Source organism: Lepus europaeus, chromosome 11, assembly GCF_033115175.1.
Source record: "Lepus europaeus isolate LE1 chromosome 11, mLepTim1.pri, whole genome shotgun sequence".
Classification (NCBI taxonomy): domain Eukaryota; kingdom Metazoa; phylum Chordata; class Mammalia; order Lagomorpha; family Leporidae; genus Lepus; species Lepus europaeus.
In genome coordinates, this window is record NC_084837.1 from 18190078 (window position 1) to 18210653 (window position 20576).

The following is a 20576-nucleotide window of genomic DNA, read 5'->3' on the forward strand; positions in this document are numbered from 1 at the left end:
CCCTGGCCCATGTGGGCATTTGGGGAATCAATTAGCAGACGAAGATCTCTCTTTGTTTTTCAAGTGAATTAAAAAAAATTTAAGGAGAGTTTTATGCCAGAGCAAAAACACCTAAAGGGGCCCATTGTTGTGGTGTAGCAGGTTTAGTCTCCCTGCCTGCTTCACACATGTTCCATATGGGCGCCAGCTCACGACCCGGCTGCTTCACATCTGACCCCACTCTGTTAGTACACCTGGAAAAGCAGCAGAAGATGGCCCAAGTCTTTGGGCCTCTGCCCTCACGTAGGAGACCCACAGGGAAGCTCTAGGCTCCTGGCCTTGGCCTGGCCCAGCCCTGTTTCAGTCATTTGGGGAGTGAATCAGTGGATGCAGGACCTCTCTTTCTGTGTGCCTCTCCTTTCTCCGTAACTCTGCCTTTCAAGTAAATAAAAAATAAATCTTAAAAAAAAAAACCTATATTTTAGAATTCTACAGAATTATAAAAGTACAATATCCCTCCACATAGAACAGATGGGAAAAGACTCAACTGTTGCTTCATAAAGCACTTATTTAAAAACTTTAATATTAATATAACTAGTATTTTACTGAAACTTCAACTTTTTCTGTAATTATAAGCTTTAAAAATAAGACATCTGAATTAGCAAAGCTTCCATTTTTCCAAAATCAGAAAGCAAATCAATTAAGAATTCAGTCATGAGAGAATGACTGACGTCAGACAGGTATTAGACTGTGTAGGACCCTCTGTGTAAGAAATCAGCATGCTTTTCAAACACCTATCTCATTATCTATGAGTGTAGCACATTAGTGTACATTCTAATTTTTAAATTATACTTTAATTATGAAAAATATAAATCAAAATCAATGAATTTACAGCATTGATCATTTACTCATTCAAAAAAAAGTTTGAGTGCTGAGTACCGTAACAGGATTTGCAAATTCCAAAACAGGGAAGAAGATACATCATCAGCTCCTTGGGAAGCTAACTCTTCAGTGACTCACATTCAAAAGACACTAAAAATGTTCATTCTAGGTGCAGGTGATTCAGCTGCTGCTTGGGACACTCACATCCCACATGACAGTGCTGTTTAACTGGCAGGAAACCAACTCCCTGCTAATGCACCTGGGCAGGCGGCAGAGGACGGATCAAGTAAGAGTCCCTGCAACCCACATCAAAGACTCCATCTGAGTCCTGGCTTCTGGTTCCAGCCTGGCCCAGTCCCAGCTGTCACAGCAATCTGAGCAGTGGATGGAAGATGGTTTTTAGGGATTTATTTATTTATTTGAAAGTCAGAGTTATACACAGAGAGGAGAGCCAGAGAGAGAAAGAGAGGTCTTCCATCCACTGGCTCATTCTCCAGATGGCCACAATGGCCAGAGCTGCAGCGATCTGAATCAGGAGCTTCTTCCGGGTCTCCCACGTGGGTGCAGGGGCCCAATGACTTGGACCATCTTCCACTGCTTTCCCAGGCCATAGCAGAGAGCCGGATCAGAAGTGGAGCAGCCGGGACTCGAACTGCTGCCCATATGGGATGCCAGTACTGCAGGCAGCAGCTTTACCTGCTATGCCACAGCACCAGCCCCTGAAGACTTTTCTGTGTCTCTCTTTCTGTCATTCTGTCTTTCAAATAACTAAATAAGTAAATCTGATTAAAAGTGTTCTTTCTTGAGCCAGTATTGTGGCACAATGTGTAAAACCCACCATCTGCAATGCTGGCATCCCATATGGGTGCTGGTTCAAGTCCTGGCTGCTCCACTTCCAATTCAGCTCCCTGTTAATGTGCTTGGGAAATCAGTGGAAGATGGCCCAAGTGTTTGAGCCCCTCTACTTACATGGGAGACCCGAAAGAAACTTCTGGCTTCTGACTTCGGCCTGGCCCAGCTCCAGCCATTGCAGCCATTTGGGGAGTGAACCAGCAGATATAAGATCTCTCTGTCTCTCTGTCTCTCTTTCTCTCTCTGTAACTATTCCTTTCCAATAAATAAACAAATCTTTAAAAAAAATATATAGGACCGGTGCTGTGCTGTAGCAGGTATAGCCTCTGCCTATAGTGCTCACATCCCATATTGGCGCCAGTCCGGATCCCGGCTGCTCCACTTCAGATCCAGCTCTCCGCTATGGCCTGGGAAAGCAGTAGAAGATGCCTCCAAGTCCTTGGCCCCTGCACCTGTGTGGGAGATCTGGAAGAAGCTCCTTGCCCCTGGCTTCCAATAGGCTCAGCTCTGGCCACTGCAGCCATTTGAGGAGTAAACCAGCAGATGGAAGATACCTCTCTCTCTCTCTCTCTCTCTTTCTCTGTCTCTAACTTCTCTCTGTAATGCTTTCAAATAAATAAAATAAATCTTTTAAAAAAAGAAGTACAATTTTTAAATAAATAAAAAGAAGCATTAGAGAGCTTCCAGTGATCCCCAGGCACCAGCTCAGACCCACTGCCTCAGAATCTCTGAGATGTCCAAGCATGTGTATTTTTATAAAACCCTCCAAGCAATTTTGATGCACATTCCTAGGCTACGAACCACTAAAGTAAATGAACCACTGCATGGTGACATAGGGCTTTAAAAAGTGCTATGGACAAAAAGACTGCAAAGGAGAAACAGTCAACCACAGGGAGCGGTCTCACAGAACTGGTGACATCTGAGCTACAATACGAAGAGTTCTCCACAAAGAAGGCAAGAATGAGGATCAAGCAAATCGCAATTTAAGAACAGAACCGTTAGAATCCAATGAGCTATGGCAATTATTACTAAACAATAACTTAGAGATTCAACTGATAAAAACCAGGGGTGACACACTGGCTTTGTTATAAATACCTGAATATCGATCTGCTGCTGCTGCAGTTTTTCAAGATGCCTAATGTGCTGCTCCATAAACACATTCATTTGCTTCTCATGATCACGACAATGTAGCATCTCATGTTTATTCTGAATGCTTGTTTGCTGCTCTGTAACACGCTGTAGGTGTTTATCTGTTTCCTGTAACTTATTAAGTAATTCTGTAACAGAGTTGACTTTTGCTTCCAAATCACTCTGCACCTAAAAGAGTAAAAATGCCATAATAATATTTCACATTATAGAAAGGCACTAAAGGTAAGTCAATTAGTAGAAAGGTATAGCAACTGACATTGAGAAAGGATCCAATAAGAGCTGTTTCCCATTAAATCTGATGCTTTGATGATTTTATTTTTAAAAGTCACAGAAATAAAAGGCAGAAGATAGTTATCCTTAGGTAAGTATTTCCTGTTATGAAAAAAAATGACAAATCTGTCAGCAATAGAACACTCAAATGGAAATTTAAAAGAAGGGAACTGCAAAACAAAGTATCTTTTGATACTTCACTAACATATGGCTGAGATTAGTCCGTAGAACTGAGTTCTAGCTGTGGCTCTACCATCTGTCTGTTCTAGACTCTTGTCCCTACTCAGATCTGTCTATGTTTCCCGAGTACAAACTGAGAGGCTAGGCACAACTGATCTCCCACCAAATGATGATGGTACATGCAGGTTGCCCAGGACCAACGGGTTTCCCAAAAAGTGAGATTTTCAGTGCTCCAAGTAAGAGCCCTGGATTTACTGGCACCTTCAGGGTGAGGAGGGCAGTTTTCACAGCCCCCGAGAAGTAATGTACAACCCCAAATAAAAAATTCTTTCACACAGAAAGAAACTGGAATGTTCCGAGTTTATAGTTGGATACAATCATTTACAGATCAGTTCTTATTTTATTTCACAAAGTAGCTGGAAATATCCGGGCAGAAAAATCTACCTTTATCAGTGGAGCCGCTGTCGCTATAGCAGCAGCAGTTGCTGCAGCCACAGTTGTCGCTGAATCAATGCCACTGGGTGAAATTCTGGCCTCCGGCGCTACAGCATCCTTTTCTATGCCTGCATCCTCTAAAAGATGAACTTTTACTTCCTTAAAAACAGGCATGCTCTGTGCTCTACAAGTAAAAAAGAAGTAAAAAAAACCACATTATTGAAGCTATACAGAACCAACTCAACAAACACCTACAAGTGATAATCTGAAGGTTGCTTTATTTTTTTTTTTTTAAAAACAAACAGCCAGGGCCATTGTTGTGGTACAGCAGGTTAAGCCACAGCCTGTAACACCAACACATATAAATGCATTTTCTAATCCAGCTCCCTGTTAATGTGGCTAGGAAGTCAGCAGAACATAGCCGAAGAGCCTGGGGCCCTGCAGCCCACATGGAGGAACCAGATGGAGTTCCAGGCTCCCGGCTTTGCAGTCATTTGGGAAGTAAAGTTTCAAATGGGAAGATCTCTCTCCCTCTCTCTGTCTCTGTAACTCGGTCTTTTAAATAAATAAATAAATCTTTCAAAGCTAAATAAATCAAAACATTACCTATTAAACTCATTTGGTTAACAAGACTTATTAAGGCTCAGGGCACTAAAGACTAATGAAATAAGATAATTTCTTGAAGGCAGTGATATTTTCAGAACACAAGATTTAAACACAATGAAAAAGGAATGGGTACAATTATAAAGATAGATAGTCAAGATGTATAAATGTGGGACTGGTCTTGTGGTGTGATGGGTAAAGCTGCCATCTAAAACACTGGCATCCTATATGGTCACCAGGTGTAATCCAGCCGCTCCATTTCTGACCCAGCACCCTGCTAGTGGCCTGGGGAAAGTAGCAGCAGATGGCCCAAGTATGAGGGGCCCTGCCACCCACGGGGGAGACCCAGAGGAACCTCCTGGCTCCGGTCTGGCCCAGCCCTGGATGCTGCGGCTATCTAGGGAGTGAACTAGTGGATAGAAGATCTGTCTTTTCCCTTTCTCTGTAACTGCCTTTCAATCAATCATTCAGTCAATAAAATAAAAGAGGTACAAATTTCAAACATGCAGCAAAAGTTCTAATTCTTAATACAAATTTAATAACTTAATAAAAATTAATAAAACTAACTTAATAAAAATTCAAGTCTCAAGTTTGACTTCCAAGACAGACAACCCAAGAGGGATTGTTGTTAAAATCAATGATAACTTTATTCTCCAAATAGCTATTAAATGAATTATAACATTGGGGCTGGCACTTTGGCACAGTGGGTTAAGTCACAGCCTGCAGCACCATCATCCCATGTGGGTGCCGGTTCAGGTCCCAGCAGCACCACTTATGATCCACCTCCTTGCCAATGTGCCTGGAAAAGCAGTAGAAGATGGCCCAAGTCCTTGGGTCCCTGCACTCACATAAAAGTCCCAGAAAAAACTCCTTGGTTCAGCCTGGCCCAACCCCATCATTACGGCCATTTGGCGAGTGGACGAATGGATGGAAGACATCTCTATCTCTCCCCCTCTCTCTCTGTAACTCCACTTCTCAAATAAATAAACAAAAATTAGTCTAGGGCTGGCATTGTGGCACAGCAGTTTAAACTGCTGCTTATAGTGCTGGCATCCCATATAGGTGCCAATTTGAGTCCTGGCTGCTCCACTTGGGATCAAGCTGCCTACTAATGTGCCGTGGAAGGTGGCCCAAGTCCTTGGGCCCCTGCTGCCATGTGGGAGACCTGGATGGCGTTCTAGGCTCCTGGTTTCAGCCAGCCATTACAGCCATTTGGGGAGTAAACCAGAGGATGGAAGATCTCTTTTCTGTCTCTCCCTCATATCTGTAACTCTGCCTTTCAAATAAATAAATAAATCTTTTTTTAAAAAATGAGTCTAGTAAATACATACAAGTATTTACAATAAGAATTGAACTAAATAGCAGAAAAGAGGCCAGCACTGTAGCGTAGCGGGTAAAGCCACCACCTGCAGTGCCAGCATCCTATATGGGCGCTGGTTCGAGTCCCGGCTGCTCCTCTTCCAATCTGGCTCTCTGCTATAGCCTGGGAAAGCAGTGGAAGATGGCCCAAGTCCTTGGGCCCCTGCACCCACATGTGAGACCCAGAGGAAGCTCCTGTATCCTGGCTTCAGATTGGCATACAGCTCCAGCCATTGGGGCCAATTGGGGAGTGAACCAGCGGATGGAAGATCTCTCTCTCTGCTTCTCTTTTTCTCTCTGTGTAACTCTGACTTTAAAATAAATAAATAAATCTCTAAAATAAATAGCAGAAAAGAAAAAAAAGGCTGACCAATATTACTCTGTATCTGGCCTCAAAGAAAACCATGAACGAAATCCCTGACAAAATGCAGTCAAAATCAGGTAAGTGTAATCCGCATCGGGAGAAGACATTCACCCCGCCTTTAGGGGCTGGATTGTCCCCCCCCAAACCCTCCGTCCTTTGATTCTTAAACACAGCACAAACTCCTAAAACTCACGCCTCCCTGATGCTCCTCCATTTCTACTAAGACTCATTTTCGGCTCATTCTCAAAATTTCGAAGCACCCTGACTTTTCTTTCAGCTTACCTGCTCATACGCAATTAAGTCACCAGTGTTGTCAACTATTTCATCACAATTGCCTAAAGAATGCCATAGAATTATAGAGGTGAAGGAACCTTTGAGGTCATCTATCCTAATTTTCTAATTTTACAGAAGAAACCTGGCTCCTCCTTCGGCTCAGAGCAGCTCCAGCCATTGTGGCCATCTGGGGAATGAATCAGCAGATAGAAGACCCCTTTCTCTCTCTACATCTGCCTCTCTGTAAATCTGCCTTTCAAATAAATAAATCTTTTTAAAAAAATCAAGTAGAGGGGCCGGCACCATGGTTAATCCTCCGCCTGCAGCACAAGCATCCCATATGGATGCCGGATTCTGGTCCTGGTTGCTCCTCTTCCAGTCCAGCTCTCTGCTGTGGCCCGGGGAAGGCAGTGGAGGATGGCCCAAGTCCTTGGGCCCTGCACCCGCATGGGAGACCAGGAAGAAGCAGCTGGTTCCTGGCTTCAGATCGGTGCAGCGCTGGCCGTAACGGCCATTTGGGGAGTGAACCAACGGAAGAAAGACGTTTCTCTCTGTCTCTCTCACTGTCTATAACTCTACCTGTCAAAAATAAAAAATCAAGTAGAGCAAGCATTTCATGATTCTGTATTTATTTTTGATTCTTCAAGAATCATCTTATTCTAAAATGTATTTGAGGTATATGAATTCTTAACTCTATGTATGTATATATGAGCTACTTCAAAAAGTTTGTGCAAAAGAGAATTAAAAGGTAAGTTTAGGGCCGGCACCATGGCTCACTTGGTTAATCCTCTGCCTGTGGCGCCAGCATCCCATATGGGCACCGGGTTCTAGTCCCAGTTGCTCCTCTTCCAGTCCAGCTCTCTGATGTGGCCCGGGAAGGCAGTGGAGGATGGCCCAAGTGCTTGGGCCCTGCACCCGCATGGGAGACCAGGAGAAGCTGGCTCCTGGCTTTGGATCAGCAAGATGCGCCAGCCGCAGCGGCCATTGGAGGGTGAACCAACAGCAAAAAGGAAGACCTTCCTTTCTGTCTCTCTCTCACTATCCACTCTGCCTGTCAAAAAAAAAAAAAAAGTAAGTGAGGCACAGAAAGACAAATATCATATGCTCTCATTATGTAAGAAGCTAAAAAGTTGATCTCAAAAGTACTCATTCAGGGCCGGCATCCTGCAGTAACGAGTTAAGCTGCTGCCGGCATCCCATGTGGGCCCTGGTGCCGGTGCCAGTGCCAGCTGCCCCACTTCCAATTCAGCTCCCTGCTAATGCACCTGAGAAAGTAGTAGAGGCTGGTCCAAGTGTTTGGGCCCCTGCATCTGCATGGGGAACCCAGGAGAAGCTCTTGGCTCCTAGCTTTGGCCTGGTCCATCCTCAGCCATTGTGGCCATTTGGGGAGTGAAAGAGTGGATGGAAGATTTCACTCTAACTATGCCTTTCAAATAAATAAATGTTTTAAAATAAAAAAAAATTTTTAAATCCTCATTCATCTTTGACTGATGAGAGATGTACCGTCAACTGGTAAGAGGTGTAGAGTTGACGATTACCTCTTAGGGTCCACTTGGTTACTAACACATTCTCCCTCTCAACTCTCAGAGATTTTAGTTGGCAGAGGTCGGTAATTCATTAATTAATCCGAAAGGCATAGTGTCAGAGAAAGGACAGAGAGAGATCTACCTGCTGGTTAACTCCTCAAACGGATGCCACAGCTGGGGCTGGATCAGGACAAAACCAAGAACCAGGAACTCCATCCTGGTCTCTCACATGGGTGGCAAGGACCCAAGCACTTGGGTCATATCTGCTGCTTTCCCAGGAGCATTAGCAGGAAACTGGATTGGATTTGGAAGGGCCAGGACTCAAACTGTAACTCCAACATGGGATGCTGAAGTTGTAGGCTGCTTGACCCCCTGTGCTACAATGCCAACCCCTGGCAAGTTCTGAAATGAACAGAGAATAGTGGTTACCAGAGCTTGGGAAGGGTGTGTGGGAGAGGAGATGGAGAGAGGGTGCTTAAGGGCATTGGGGTGTAGTTGACTAGAAGACTGTAGAATATTCTATAGCATAGTAGGATAACTACAACTGATAACATTTAACTGAATATTTTAAAAAATATTCCCCAACACAAAGACATGACAAATGTCTGATGTGATAGATGCACCAATTGTACTGATCTGATCATTACACATTGTACAATGTATTGCAATGCCTCATTGCACCCCATTAGCTGAGTTGACAAAAATATTTTAAAATAGTACCGTAAGTATATTACTTTGAGTTATGAAATTCTCTCTCAGAGGAAAGAGTTAAAGAATTCAAACTGATTGCCTTTGGAGGACAGGGTTGGTCCAGGAAGTAGTACATATGCTAGTGGTTTTCAATACAAGCTTTTAATACTCTTTGGCTTTTGTGTGTGTGTGTGTGTGTGTGGTTTTTTTTGTTTTTTTGTTTTTTTGTTTGGCCAGGCAGAGTTAGACAGTGAGAGAGAGAGACACAGAGAGAGGAGTTATAGACAGTGAGAGAGAGACAGAGAGAAAGGTCTTCCTTCCATTGGTTCACTCCCCAAATGACCATTATGGACAGCACTACGCCGATCCAAAGCCAGGAGCCAGGTATTCCTCCCGGTCTCCCAAGCACTTGGGCCATCCTCCACTGCACTCCTGGGCCACAGCAGAGAGCTGGACTGGAAGAGGAGCAACCAGGACTAGTACCCGGTGCCCCAACCAGGACTAGAACCCAGGGTGCTAGCACAATAGGCGGAGGACTAGCCAAGTGAGCCACAGCGCCAGTCTACTGTTTGGTTTTTTAAGATCATGTACCTCTTCATTAAATATTTAAAAACTAAAAAAATGTGTACATACCCTGCCCCTCTAAAAAAAAAAAAAAAACCTATTTAACACATAAACCTTTAATTTTACTTCAATTATATTGATACTCCTATTTCTTTTTATTTGCTTTCTCCTCAAAATATCACTGTTGTAGTTTTATGTTTAGCCTGTTTCACTTTAATGGTTAATCTCTCAAAATACAGACTACCTCTTGACTTGAGTCATTTTTATATTTCTGATTCAGTTACTACTCTCTACATTGCAATTATTTCTCATAGGTCGTTCATACTTTTTAAAAAATTCTGTCCATTCATCCTTTTTGAAAATTTTTATTTGGAGCTGGCGTTGCAGTTAAACCACTGCGTGCCACCCCAGCATCCTATACAGGTGACAGTTCAAGTCCCAGCTGCACCACTTCTGATCCAGTTCCCCCCTTACGTGCCTGGAAAAACAGTCGAAGATGGCCCAAGTTCTTGGGCCCCTGCACCCACAGGGAGACCCGAATGGAGTTCCAGGCTCCCGGCTTCGGACTGGCACCAGCCCTGGCCATTGCAGCCATTTGGTGTGTGAACCAGCAAATGGAAGATATTTCTTTTTCTCTGTCTCTGTTTCTCCCTCTCTCTGTAACTGTTTTTCAAACAAATTTTTTTAAATCCTTAGATAAATATAAAAAAATTTTAAAGATTTATTTATTTATTTGAAAGGCAGAGTTAGAGAGAGAGAGGTCTTCCATCTGCTGGTTCACTCCCCAGAGGGCCACGCCAATCCAGAGCCAGAAGCCAGGAGCTTCCTCTGGGTCTCCCACATGGGTGCAGCGGCCCAAAGACTTGGGCCATCTTCTACTGCCTTCCCAGGCCATAGCAGTGAGTTGGATCAGAAGTGAAACTGCCAGGACTCAAACCAGTGCCCATATGGGATGTGGGCACCACAGGTGGCGGCTCTACTTGCTATGCCACAGCACTGGGCCCAAAATTTTTATTTTATTTATTTGAGCAAGATAACAGAGAGAGACAGACAGGCAGATATACCAAGAGAGAGTTCCTATTTACTGGTTCACTTCCTAAATACACACAACAGCTGGGGCAGGGTCGGGCTGAAGCCAGGAGACAAGAACTCAATCCCAGTATCCCACGTGGATAGAAGAAACCCAAGTACTCAGCGTAGGCAACAGCAGAAAGCTGTAACTAGGAGCACCGTCAGGACTTCAACCCAGGCTCTCTGATATTGGATGTGGGCATCCCAAAACATGTCTTAACCATTACACCAAAGTCTGCTCCTATTCTTCACTCCTTAATCGAGGAAAGATCCATTGTCAACAGATACGGGGGGGGGGGGGGGGCTCTCCATTACCCCTCTGTGGCCACTTATTTAATAATAATTTCTCCCTCAACTCTGACAAATCTGAGAGGTTTGTTTGGAGAGTTCTGACTTGAAGGCAAGTTGCTGAAGTCCCTGCTGTGGTCGTAAGCAGCCACATCACCCGCCAGCGGTCAGATGGATGGAGGTGATGACCACTTCCTGTCCACCTGAGTCAGTCAACTGCAGCTCAAAGCTCAGGTAGACAGCGGACAGACGACACCACTCCTCGTACCCGCACTCTCGCTTCGGTCACACGTTGACACACCTAGGATAAAATCTGCCATACAGTTGTCTCCCAATTACATCGCATATTAGGAATTACACACTGAACAAATATAAAAGGGAAAATCCTGAGAGGCCGAAGAACCAGCTAGGAACTTCTGGCCAGTTCACGTGACAGTTTTGTGGTTTACCAGCGTTTACTTCTGCTATTCCAGTCCTTCCCAGAGTATAATAAGTATGTCACGGGTTACTACAGGTGAAAAAAGAATAAGCATTCTATGTGAACAGCTTTATGTTTATTTTAATTGTGTTATAAAAATCACTGATCTTTTGCCTACAGAATGTACAATGAGAATTCAAAAGCAAAACCTTTGAATAAAATGAGAATCTATGGCATTTGTGTTAAATGAAGAATAAAACAAGAATTCAAAGGCAAGTAAAATTGTTTCCTACTTTCTAAGGTATTTTCGATACGGAAGAACTGTCGATATCCTTTGAAAGTCAATAATACAGCCGGCGCTGCAGCTCTCTTAGCTCCGCCTGCGGCGCTGGTACCCCGGGTTCTATTCCTGGTTGGGACGCCGGTTCTCCTCTTCCAGTCCAGCTCTCTGCTGTGGCCCGGGAGTGCAGTGGAGGATGGCCCAAGTGCTTGGGCCCTGCACCTGCATGGGAGACCAGGAGGAAGCACCTGGCTCCTGGCTTCGGATTGGTGCAGTGCGCTGGCCGTAGCAGCCATTTGGGGGATAAACCAATGGAAAGAAGACCTTTCTCTCTGTTTCTCTCTCTCACTGTCTAACTCTGCTTGTCAAAAAAAAAAAAAAAAAATACATAATAATACATATTATGTCTAAGGTAGTACTTGATCACTGATACAAGCAGTATAGCAAAGTTGTAAGAGAGTGGGCCCAAAGGCAAAATGCCTGGGTTTGAATGCCAACCTAAGAACACCTTGCTAAATGACCCGCAGAAAGCCTATTTTCTCACTTATTAAATGGAGGTTTTGTGAAATCAGGATGGCAATGGAATCTGCTTCACAGGGTTTGATGAGTATTAACAAGTCAATGTACTACAGTGCTTAGAACAGCACCTCCTCTATACTAATGATTTCTAACACACATTGAGGATATCATGGCTACCCAGAAAAGCATGAGAAAAATTTCATATATATCATCACACAATGCTACTTCATACGGGGAAAAGAAAGCTTGTCCTATGTCCAAAGTACAAATGAAGCATATTTTACCCAAGACGTGTTCCAGCCATTTTCTGTAAGTGAAACTTACTTTTGCTTTAAAACTGTTCTTAGAGCATCTTTCTGTCCCATGGCAAACTGAGAAATACAGATGTCATTTGCTGCAAAATCAAGACATGAAGATATACTTCAGATTCCTGGAAATTTTGTAATTTTAATTGTTCACTCAAAAAAATCTTTCTAAACTGAAAGAATTTTTAGGGATTCAACAATAGGATTTCTCAACAACAAAAAAGCAAGGAACAAATTAAGAGACTAACTAATAATATAACAGTTATAACCATAAACTCTACATAAAAATTGTGAAAAATCTGAGGCCAAACTGGAAACATTTGCTCAAACCCTAAAAATTGCTTTGTATAAACCAAAACAAACTACTTCACACATTGTCATTAAATAATAAAACTTTTCAAGGGGCCAGCACTGTGGCACAGCAAGTTAATGCCCTGGCCTGAAGCGCCGGCATACCATATGGGAGCCGGTTTGAATCTCAGCTGTTCCTATCCCAATCCAGCTCTCTGCTGTGGCCTGGGATAGCAGCCGAAGATGGCCCCAGTCCTTGGGCTCTTGCACCTGTGTGGGAGACCCAGAAGAAGCTCCTGACTCCTGGCTTTGGATCAGCGCAGCTCTGGCTGTTGCAGCCACCTGGGATTGAACCAGCGGATGTAAGACCTCTCTTTCTCTTTCTCTCTCTCTCTCTGTAACTCTGTCTTTCAGATAAAAATAAATAAATCTTTAAAAAAATTTTAAAAATAAAACTTTTCAAGACATGTTTAATCTGTTGCCTTTCCAAAGACTATTCAAAACTTGAATTCATAATTTATAAACAGATGTAGTAAGTTAGTAATAAAAGAAACTTTCGGATGGTATTATTAACAATTTTTTGGGAGGAAAAATTAAAAATGGAAATAATAAATAAAAAAGTATAAGGTAGTTGAATGAATGTCTAAAAATCAATTTTGTCCTTACAAAGAAAATTCTGACACATGTTACAATATGGAAGAAGGCTGAAGACATAGTGCTTGCTAAGTGAAATGAGTCAGACACACAAGGTCAAATACTGTAATGATTCCACTAATGAGGTCTCTAGCACAGTCAGATTTACAGACAGAAAGCAAGATGGTGGCTGCCAGGAGCTGAGGGGAGGAAGACTAGGGAGTTAGTGTCTGATGGATAGAGTCCACTTGAGGGCAATGACAAAGTTCTTGAAATGGCGATGATGGCTGCATAACAAAATGAATGCAATTAATAGCATAGACCTTTACATTCAAAAACGGTAAATTTTATGTAATGTATATTTCATCACAATTAAAAAAAATTCTATTCTTTTACCTTTTTGTCTGTTGCTCTCTTCTGTGTTATTCAAAGGCAACCCTTGCACTGCAACATCTTTAGAAAAATCCTTTGGGATATGAAAGGAGAAGGTGAGGAGCTGAATCAGCTTTGTGATTTATTACGTATCGCTAGCTATGTGACAACTGTGGTCTGGGAAGGCAGGATTGTGGGTTTTTTTTTGAGAATTTGATTTATTTGAAAGCCAGAGTTACAGCAAGAGGAGAAACAGAGAGAAGAGGGAGATCTTCCATCTGCTGGCTCACTCCATAAATGGCCATAATGACCAGGGCTGGGCCAGGCCAAAGCCAGGAACCAGGAGATTTCATTTGGGTCTCTCACGTAGGTGCAGGGGCCCAAGCACTTGGGCCATCCTCCACTGCTTTCCCAGGCACGTTAGCAGAGAGCTGGATTGGAAGTGGAGCAGCCGAGACTCAAACCAGAGCCCGTATGGGATGCCAGTGCTGCAAACAGTGGCTTAACACGCTGCCCCACAGTGTCGGCCCCATGACTATGCGTTTTATAGCTTCATTTCAAGCACTGCCCCATGCTTAGGTACTATGAAGATTTATTGACTGAGAGTAATGTGATGGATTAGTAATTAGAGGAATTAGTAAATGTACAAACAAGCAAATGCGGCACTGAGATACAGACTCAAACCCTGATTTGGCACTTCTGGCAAAGCAAGTAACTGGCATCTCAGTTAAGCATGAAAACCTGACTGCTATGAACTGAATGGAATAGATAGGGATACTCACACACGGGACGTCACAGATCAATCACAGCAATGTGTCACTGAGCTCTGTGTAGTCACAGAAGGCTCCCTTACGTAGGTGACACCTACTGGCAAACAGCTTTCTGCTTACATATGTGATCCTGGACTGCACCTCTCAGGGTCTATTCAGTGACAACACTACCACTTCAATGTTGCTCTTCACCTGCCTGCAGACACCTTTCATTTTCCAGTACATCAGAAAAGGGAACAGAAAAACATCATAAAAGATAACCAATCAAGGCTATCTCCTGACGACAGGTGTTAATTGCTAAAAAAGCCAAATTAACAATACCATACAATGTTTCCCTCAAACTGGTACAAAAATGACGTAATTCTCTTTCATCTTTCATGAATGCAATATATATTTCACAAAAAAATAAGTACGAGGCCGGTGCCGCGGCTCAATAGGCTAATCCTCCGCCTTGCGGCACCGGCATAACAGATTCTAGTCCCGGTCGGGGCACTGGATTCTGTCCCGGTTGCCCCTCTTCCAGGCCAGCTCTCTGCTGTGGCCCGGGAAGGCAGTGGAGGATGGCCCAAATGCTTGGGCCCTGCACCCCATGGGAGACCAGAAGAAGCACCTGGCTCCTGCCATCGGATCAGCGCGCCGGCCGCGGCAGCCATTAGAGAGTGAACCAACAGCAAAGGAAGACCTTTCTCTCTGTCTCTCTCACTGTCCACTCTGCCTGTCAAAAAATTTAAAAAAAAAAAAATGAATACGGGGGCTGGTGCTATGGCACCATGGGTTAACGCCCTGGCCTGAAGCACTGGCATCCCATATGGATGCCGGTTCAAGACCCAGCTGGCTCCACTTCCGATCCAGCTCTCTGCTGTGGCCTGGGAAAGCAGCTGAAGATGGCCCAAGTCCTTGGGCCCCTGCATCTATGTGGGAGACCTGGAAGAAGCTCCTGGCTCCTGGCTTCTCCTGGCTTCGGATGGGTGCAGCTCTGGCCGTTGCAGCCAATTGGGGAGTGAACCAGCGGATAGAAGACCTCTCTCTCTCTGCCTCTCCTCTCTCTGTGTAACTCTGACTTTCAAATAAATAAATGTTAAAAAAAAGAATACAAATGGCCATCTACATAAAAAAAACTTCCCTTACTACTAATAAACACAATAAAATGTCTACTTTATAATCTATCCAAATGAGCTTACTGGTAAAGATGGAAGAAATGAATTCCACTCATGACCTTGCTGGAGAGAATATATTGATAGTCTTTCAAGAGGCAATATAGAAACATTTCAAAAACTGTGTATACCTTCTGATCTATGACTTCATATCTAGAAATTAATCCTAAAGGAATAGTCTGAGATATGTGCCAGGATGTTCACAACGTGCATGCTTGTATTACCAAAAATGGCAGGGAAAAGTCCTTCATGCAGATGAAGAAATAAACTATGATAATCATATACACTGAAATCCTTTGACCCCATTAAAAACTTTTAGGGAAAAAAAAATTGATGACATGGAAAGATCTTTAATATCATCTAGCCATAAAACAGTATGGTACTACTATTTAATGAAACATACAAATGTACAAAAAAAACTCAAAGTGTTAAGAGTTATTGTTTTTAATTGTGGCATTTTTTTCTTAAAAAAAAAGAAAGAAAATTCAAAGATTGATTTATTTATTTGAAAGGCAGAGTTACACAGAAAAAGAAGAGGCAGAGAGAGAGAGTGATCTTCCATCCGCTGGTTCACTCCCCAATTGGCCGCAACGGCTGGAGCTGCGCCAATCTGAAGCCAGCAGCCAGGAGCTTCTTCCAGGTCTTCTGTGTAGGTGCAGGGGCCCAAGCACCTGGGCCATCTTCTACTACTTTCCCAGGCCATAACTAAGAATCGAATCAGAAGTGGAGTAGTCAGGACTCGAACTGCTGCCCATATGGGATGCAGCAGCTTTACCCACTACGCCCACAGTGCCAGCCCCTCTTCGTATTTTCTAAAATAATTTCTTTAAACGTTTTGTTCTAGTTCACATAGGAGAAGCCATATCTCCTCTTTGGTAGTAAGGAGAAATGGGTATGAATAAGAGCAGATATGAGCCAGCGCCGTGGCTTAACAGGCTAATCCTCCGCCTTGTGGCGCTGGCACACCGGGTTCTAGTCCCGGTTGGGGCGCCGGATTCTATCCCGGTTGCCCCTCTTCCAGGCCAGCTCTCTGCTATGGCTCAGGAAGGCAGTGGAGGATAGCCCAAGTGCTTGGGCCCTGCACCCGCATGGGAGACCAGGAGAAGCACCTGGCTCCTGGCTTCGGATCAGCGAGATGTGCCAGCCACAGCGGCCATTGGAGGGTGAACCAACGGCAAAAAGACCTTTCTGTCTGTCTCTCTCTCTCACTATCCACTCTGCTTGAAAAAAAAAAAAAAAAAAAGCAGATATAAATGAATTTATAAATAAATTAGTATATCAGGCATAATTCCTGCAGCTTTTTCTTTAAAATAACACGGTCTACTCAGTAGGCACAGTAACCTCATGTAATAAAACCCAGACACAACAAGAAGGTGGGCAAGCTGTCCAACAGTTAGGCTGCCCAGTCAGGATGCCCATGTCCCAAGCCGGTGTGTCTGGGTTTGAGTTGACTCCTGACTCCAGCTTCCAGCCAGTGCAGACCCTGGGAGGCAGCAGTAATGACTCAACCAGTGGGGTTCCTGTCAACCAAGCCGGAGACCTGGATGGAGCTCCTAGCCCAACCCAGTCCCAGCTGTGGCAAGCACTTGAGGAACGAACCAGCAGATGGGACTGTACCCTCTCCCTCTCCCGTTCACTCCATTTTTTAAATAAAAATAAATTTTAGGCCGGCGCCGCGGCTCACTAGGCTAATCCTCCACCTTGCGGCGCCGGCACACCAGGTTCTAGTCCCGGTCGAGGCACCGATCCTGTCCCGGTTGCCCCTCTTCCAGGCCAGCTCTCTGCTGTGGCCAGGGAGTGCAGTGGAGGATGGCCCAAGTGCTTGGGCCCTGCACCCCATGGGAGACCAGGAGAAGCACCTGGCTCCTGCCATCGGATCAGCGTGATGCGCAGGTCGCAGCGCCAGCCGCGGCGGCCATTGGAGAGTGAACCAACGGCAAAAGGAAGACCTTTCTCTCTGTCTTTCTCTCTCACTGTCCACTCTGCCTGTCAAAAAAATTTAAAATAAATAAATAAATTTTAAAAAAATTCGAATTGCACTTTGCATTCTTAGTAAAATGAAACTGAATTAAATTTGCTTTGGGCATATTTTACAATAGGTAAATCAAAAGCAACCTGTGAACCCATATTAAATCTAACAGAATCCTACTTGATGATCCTCATGACAAAAATCACCCAGGTCTCCTCAATTATACAGTAACAGTGTATCCATAAATTGGGGAAATTATGTAGTCATGAACTACAAGTAGTATCAGTCATGAAATAAGACCTGCTCAGGGGCCGGTGCTGTGCCGCAGTGAACGGAGCCACTGCCTGCAACAAAAGCATCCCGTATCAGCACTCAATCAAGTCCTGGCTGCTCTGCTTCGATCCAGAGCCCTGCTAATGTGTCTGGGAAAGCAGCAGATGGCTGCCCAAGTTCGTGGGCCCCTGCCACCCATGTGGAGATTCATGGATCTGTGGGCTCTTGATTTGGCCTGAATCAGCCCCAGCCATTGTGACCATTTGGGGAGTGAAGCAGCTGATGGAAGTTTTTCTCTCTGTCATTCTGCCTTTCAAACATAGAAACAAAAAATACCTGTATCCCATTTGGGAGCTGCTTTGAGTCCTGGCTGCTCCAATTCCAATCCAGCTCCCTGCTCATTCACCTGGGAAAGCAGCTAAAGACGGCCCAAGTACCTGGGGCTCTGTCACAGACATGGGAGACCCAGATGGAGTCTCCTGGCTTTAACCTGGCCCAACTCCTGCTGTTGCAGCCATTTGGCAAGTGAGCCAGCAGATGGAAGACCTCACTCTGTCTCTCCGTCTCTCTCTCTATATAACTCTGCCTCTCAAGTAAATAAATAAATCTTAAGAAAAAAAAATGAAGAGAAACACCAGCCTAAGAGGTAGGCATTTACTCAACACAACAATATCCCATAATTGTACATTTCATTGTGACCTTTTGACAAAATTGCTGAGTAAAAATAAAAAGTTTCATTTTAATTCTTAGTTTACTGGATTCAAAATATCATGTTGTGAAACTCTTGTTATAGACTTGTTACATCAGCAATACATAGGTCAACATTATGATTAGTGGTCAGTCTAATTAGATCTCATTAACAGAACATTTATTGTCAAATATTTTCAGCATTCTAATAAAAAGGTTGAAAAGTTCAGATAAAGAACCTCCCCCCCCCAAAAAAAAAAAAAAAAAAAGACGACGACGACTTCACACCAGTTTGAATGGTATGTAAGTTGAACCTGTGTATATGTGACCGGGGAGGGGGCATGTATGTGTGTGGTTAGTTTCTTTTCCTCTCTTTTTCTCTGGTCAACAAAACCTTTTCTCTAAATAGCAGCAGAGTTTCTTCTCAGTTATAGTGTTTCTCTCAGTGGTCATTATCTTACCAATGGGTATTTTCCATTCTAGGGAAGGTTTTTTTGTTGAACATCTCAAATACTAATCAAGCCACAGCTGTACATGAAACATTTCTCCTGGCGAGTATTCTCTTGGGGCAGCACTGTAGTGCACAGCGGGTAAAGCCACTGCCTGCCACGCTGTGATCCCATATGGGTGCCCGTCGTGTCCCGGCTGCTCCACGTTCAGTCCCGCTCCTTGCTAATACACCTGGGGAAGCAGCAGAAGAGGGCCCAAGTGCTTGGGCCCTTGCTACCCACATGGGAGACCTGGAAGAAGCTCCTGGCTTCAGCCTGCTCACCCTGGCACTGCAGCTATCTGGGGAGTGAAGATTTCTCTTTGTTTCTCCCTCTTTCTGTAACTCTTTCAAATAAATATTTTTTTTTAAGATTTATTTATCTAGTTGAAAGTCAGAGTTACACAGAAAGGGAAGGAGAGGCAGAGAGAGAGAGAGAGAGAGAGAGAGAGAGAGAGAGGTCTTCCATCTGCTGGTTTGCTCCCCAATTGGCTGCAAGGCCAAAGCTGCGCCAATACGAAGCCAGGAGCCAGGAGCTTCTTCCAGGTCTCCCACATGGGTGCAGGGGCCCAAGGACTGGGGCCATCTTCTACTGCTTTCCCAGGACAGAGAGCTGGATCGGAAGTGGAACAGCTGAGTCTTGAACCGGCGCCCACATGGGATGCCGGCACTGCAGGTCGTGGCTTTCCCCGCTACGCCACAGGGCTGGCCCCAATAAATAAATCTAAAAAAAAAGCACAATGTAAATCAAACATAACTTAGGGACACGTTGTTTGATGACAGGGGACATTTTAACATGAACATAATCAAGAATCCTTATGCTTACACTTTCTGACACAGTGGGATTTGCTAACGGAGGCTGGTGAGAATTTCCAGCAGCGGTTAAGTCTGATGAACCTGAGGACAAAAAGGCATCCATTTTAGTGAATTTTAATCAGAACCTTATCTTTAGATAAGTGGCAGGCATGATTCAAGAACTAGAAACTGGATATTAACATAAGACACTTTACATGCAAAGATGTATTTAAATAATGGTTTGCACAGTTGACAAGTGGGAAAATAAGGTAGGTATTGACAACCTACTGAGATAAGAAGTATAAATGCTTTAAAACACGTTAGGACACTGTTGGGTGTGGATAAAGGACGGATGGAATCGTTTGCCAGGAATAAAATACGTAAGTGATGTAAAAATCTGACTTGACAGCAGGCCTGTTACAGTATTACTGCTGTGGTTAAAAAGAACAAACACCCTTTTAAAGGCCTCGTGAATCCGACCCTTAAAATCACCAGCAGAGCAGATGACGCTTACACGTAAACCATCGCCAACTTCACCGCGCTCCGGGAAAGCTGAGCGGATCGGAGCACGGAAGCTGCGCGCTCTGCACCGCGCCCAGCCGGAGGCAAAGCCTTCAGCAAGACGCGCGTTCCACCGGCAGGTGCACCTCGCATGCGAACAGGGCGCCGCGCAAAACCGGACAGAGAGGCCGCGGGCACGCGCGGGGGTGCACACGGTGCTGGGGCCCGGGACGCTCGGGGACCCTCGGGGACCGAGCGCGGCACGTACCGGCTGGCGCCTCCTCCCTCGGCAGCGCCCGGCCTTGCCCGCGGAGGCTCCTGGCCGCCATCTCCGCGCTAAGCTCGGAGCCCCTCCTGTCGCCGGCGGCGGGTCTGCGGGGCAGCGCCCCGCGCGCACTCCTCCGGGGCCGCGGGGTGGCGGAGGCCGGGGCCGCGGCCGGCGGGGGTTTCCCCGGCGCCTGAGGAACTCGGTTAGCCACCTTTAGAGAACAAACGTCCGCAGCGGCAACGTGGGTGCCCAGGACCCGGAACGACTCGAGCGCCAACGGGCGGGCCGAGCGGACGAAGCCGAAGCGCGGCTGCTGCCAGGTCGCCCTCACACACCCCGTCCCGAGGCGGCCGACGACGCCCACCCTCT

At 44.9% G+C, this 20576-nt stretch overlaps 1 protein-coding gene across 2 annotated transcripts in view; it reads right to left on the reverse strand.

The window, feature by feature from the left end:
* KIAA0586 (KIAA0586 ortholog) overlaps positions 1 to 20319 on the reverse strand; it is a 120919-nt gene extending 100600 nt beyond the window's left edge. The window contains exons 1-6 of one of the 2 annotated variants that reach the window (XM_062205043.1): positions 20208 to 20319; positions 19470 to 19540; positions 13328 to 13397; positions 12027 to 12096; positions 3757 to 3931; positions 2809 to 3030 (exon numbers count right to left, since the gene is read on the reverse strand). In XM_062205043.1, the coding sequence (XP_062061027.1) occupies positions 2809 to 3030; positions 3757 to 3931; positions 12027 to 12096; positions 13328 to 13397; positions 19470 to 19540; positions 20208 to 20268 (669 nt within the window). In that variant the 5' untranslated portion in view covers positions 20269 to 20319. Of the gene's footprint in view, positions 1 to 2808; positions 3031 to 3756; positions 3932 to 12026; positions 12097 to 13327; positions 13398 to 19469; positions 19541 to 20207 lie in introns of those variants that run through there. The other variant, XM_062205044.1, reaches the window with a different exon arrangement.
* Positions 20320 to 20576: the final 257 nt, after the last annotated feature.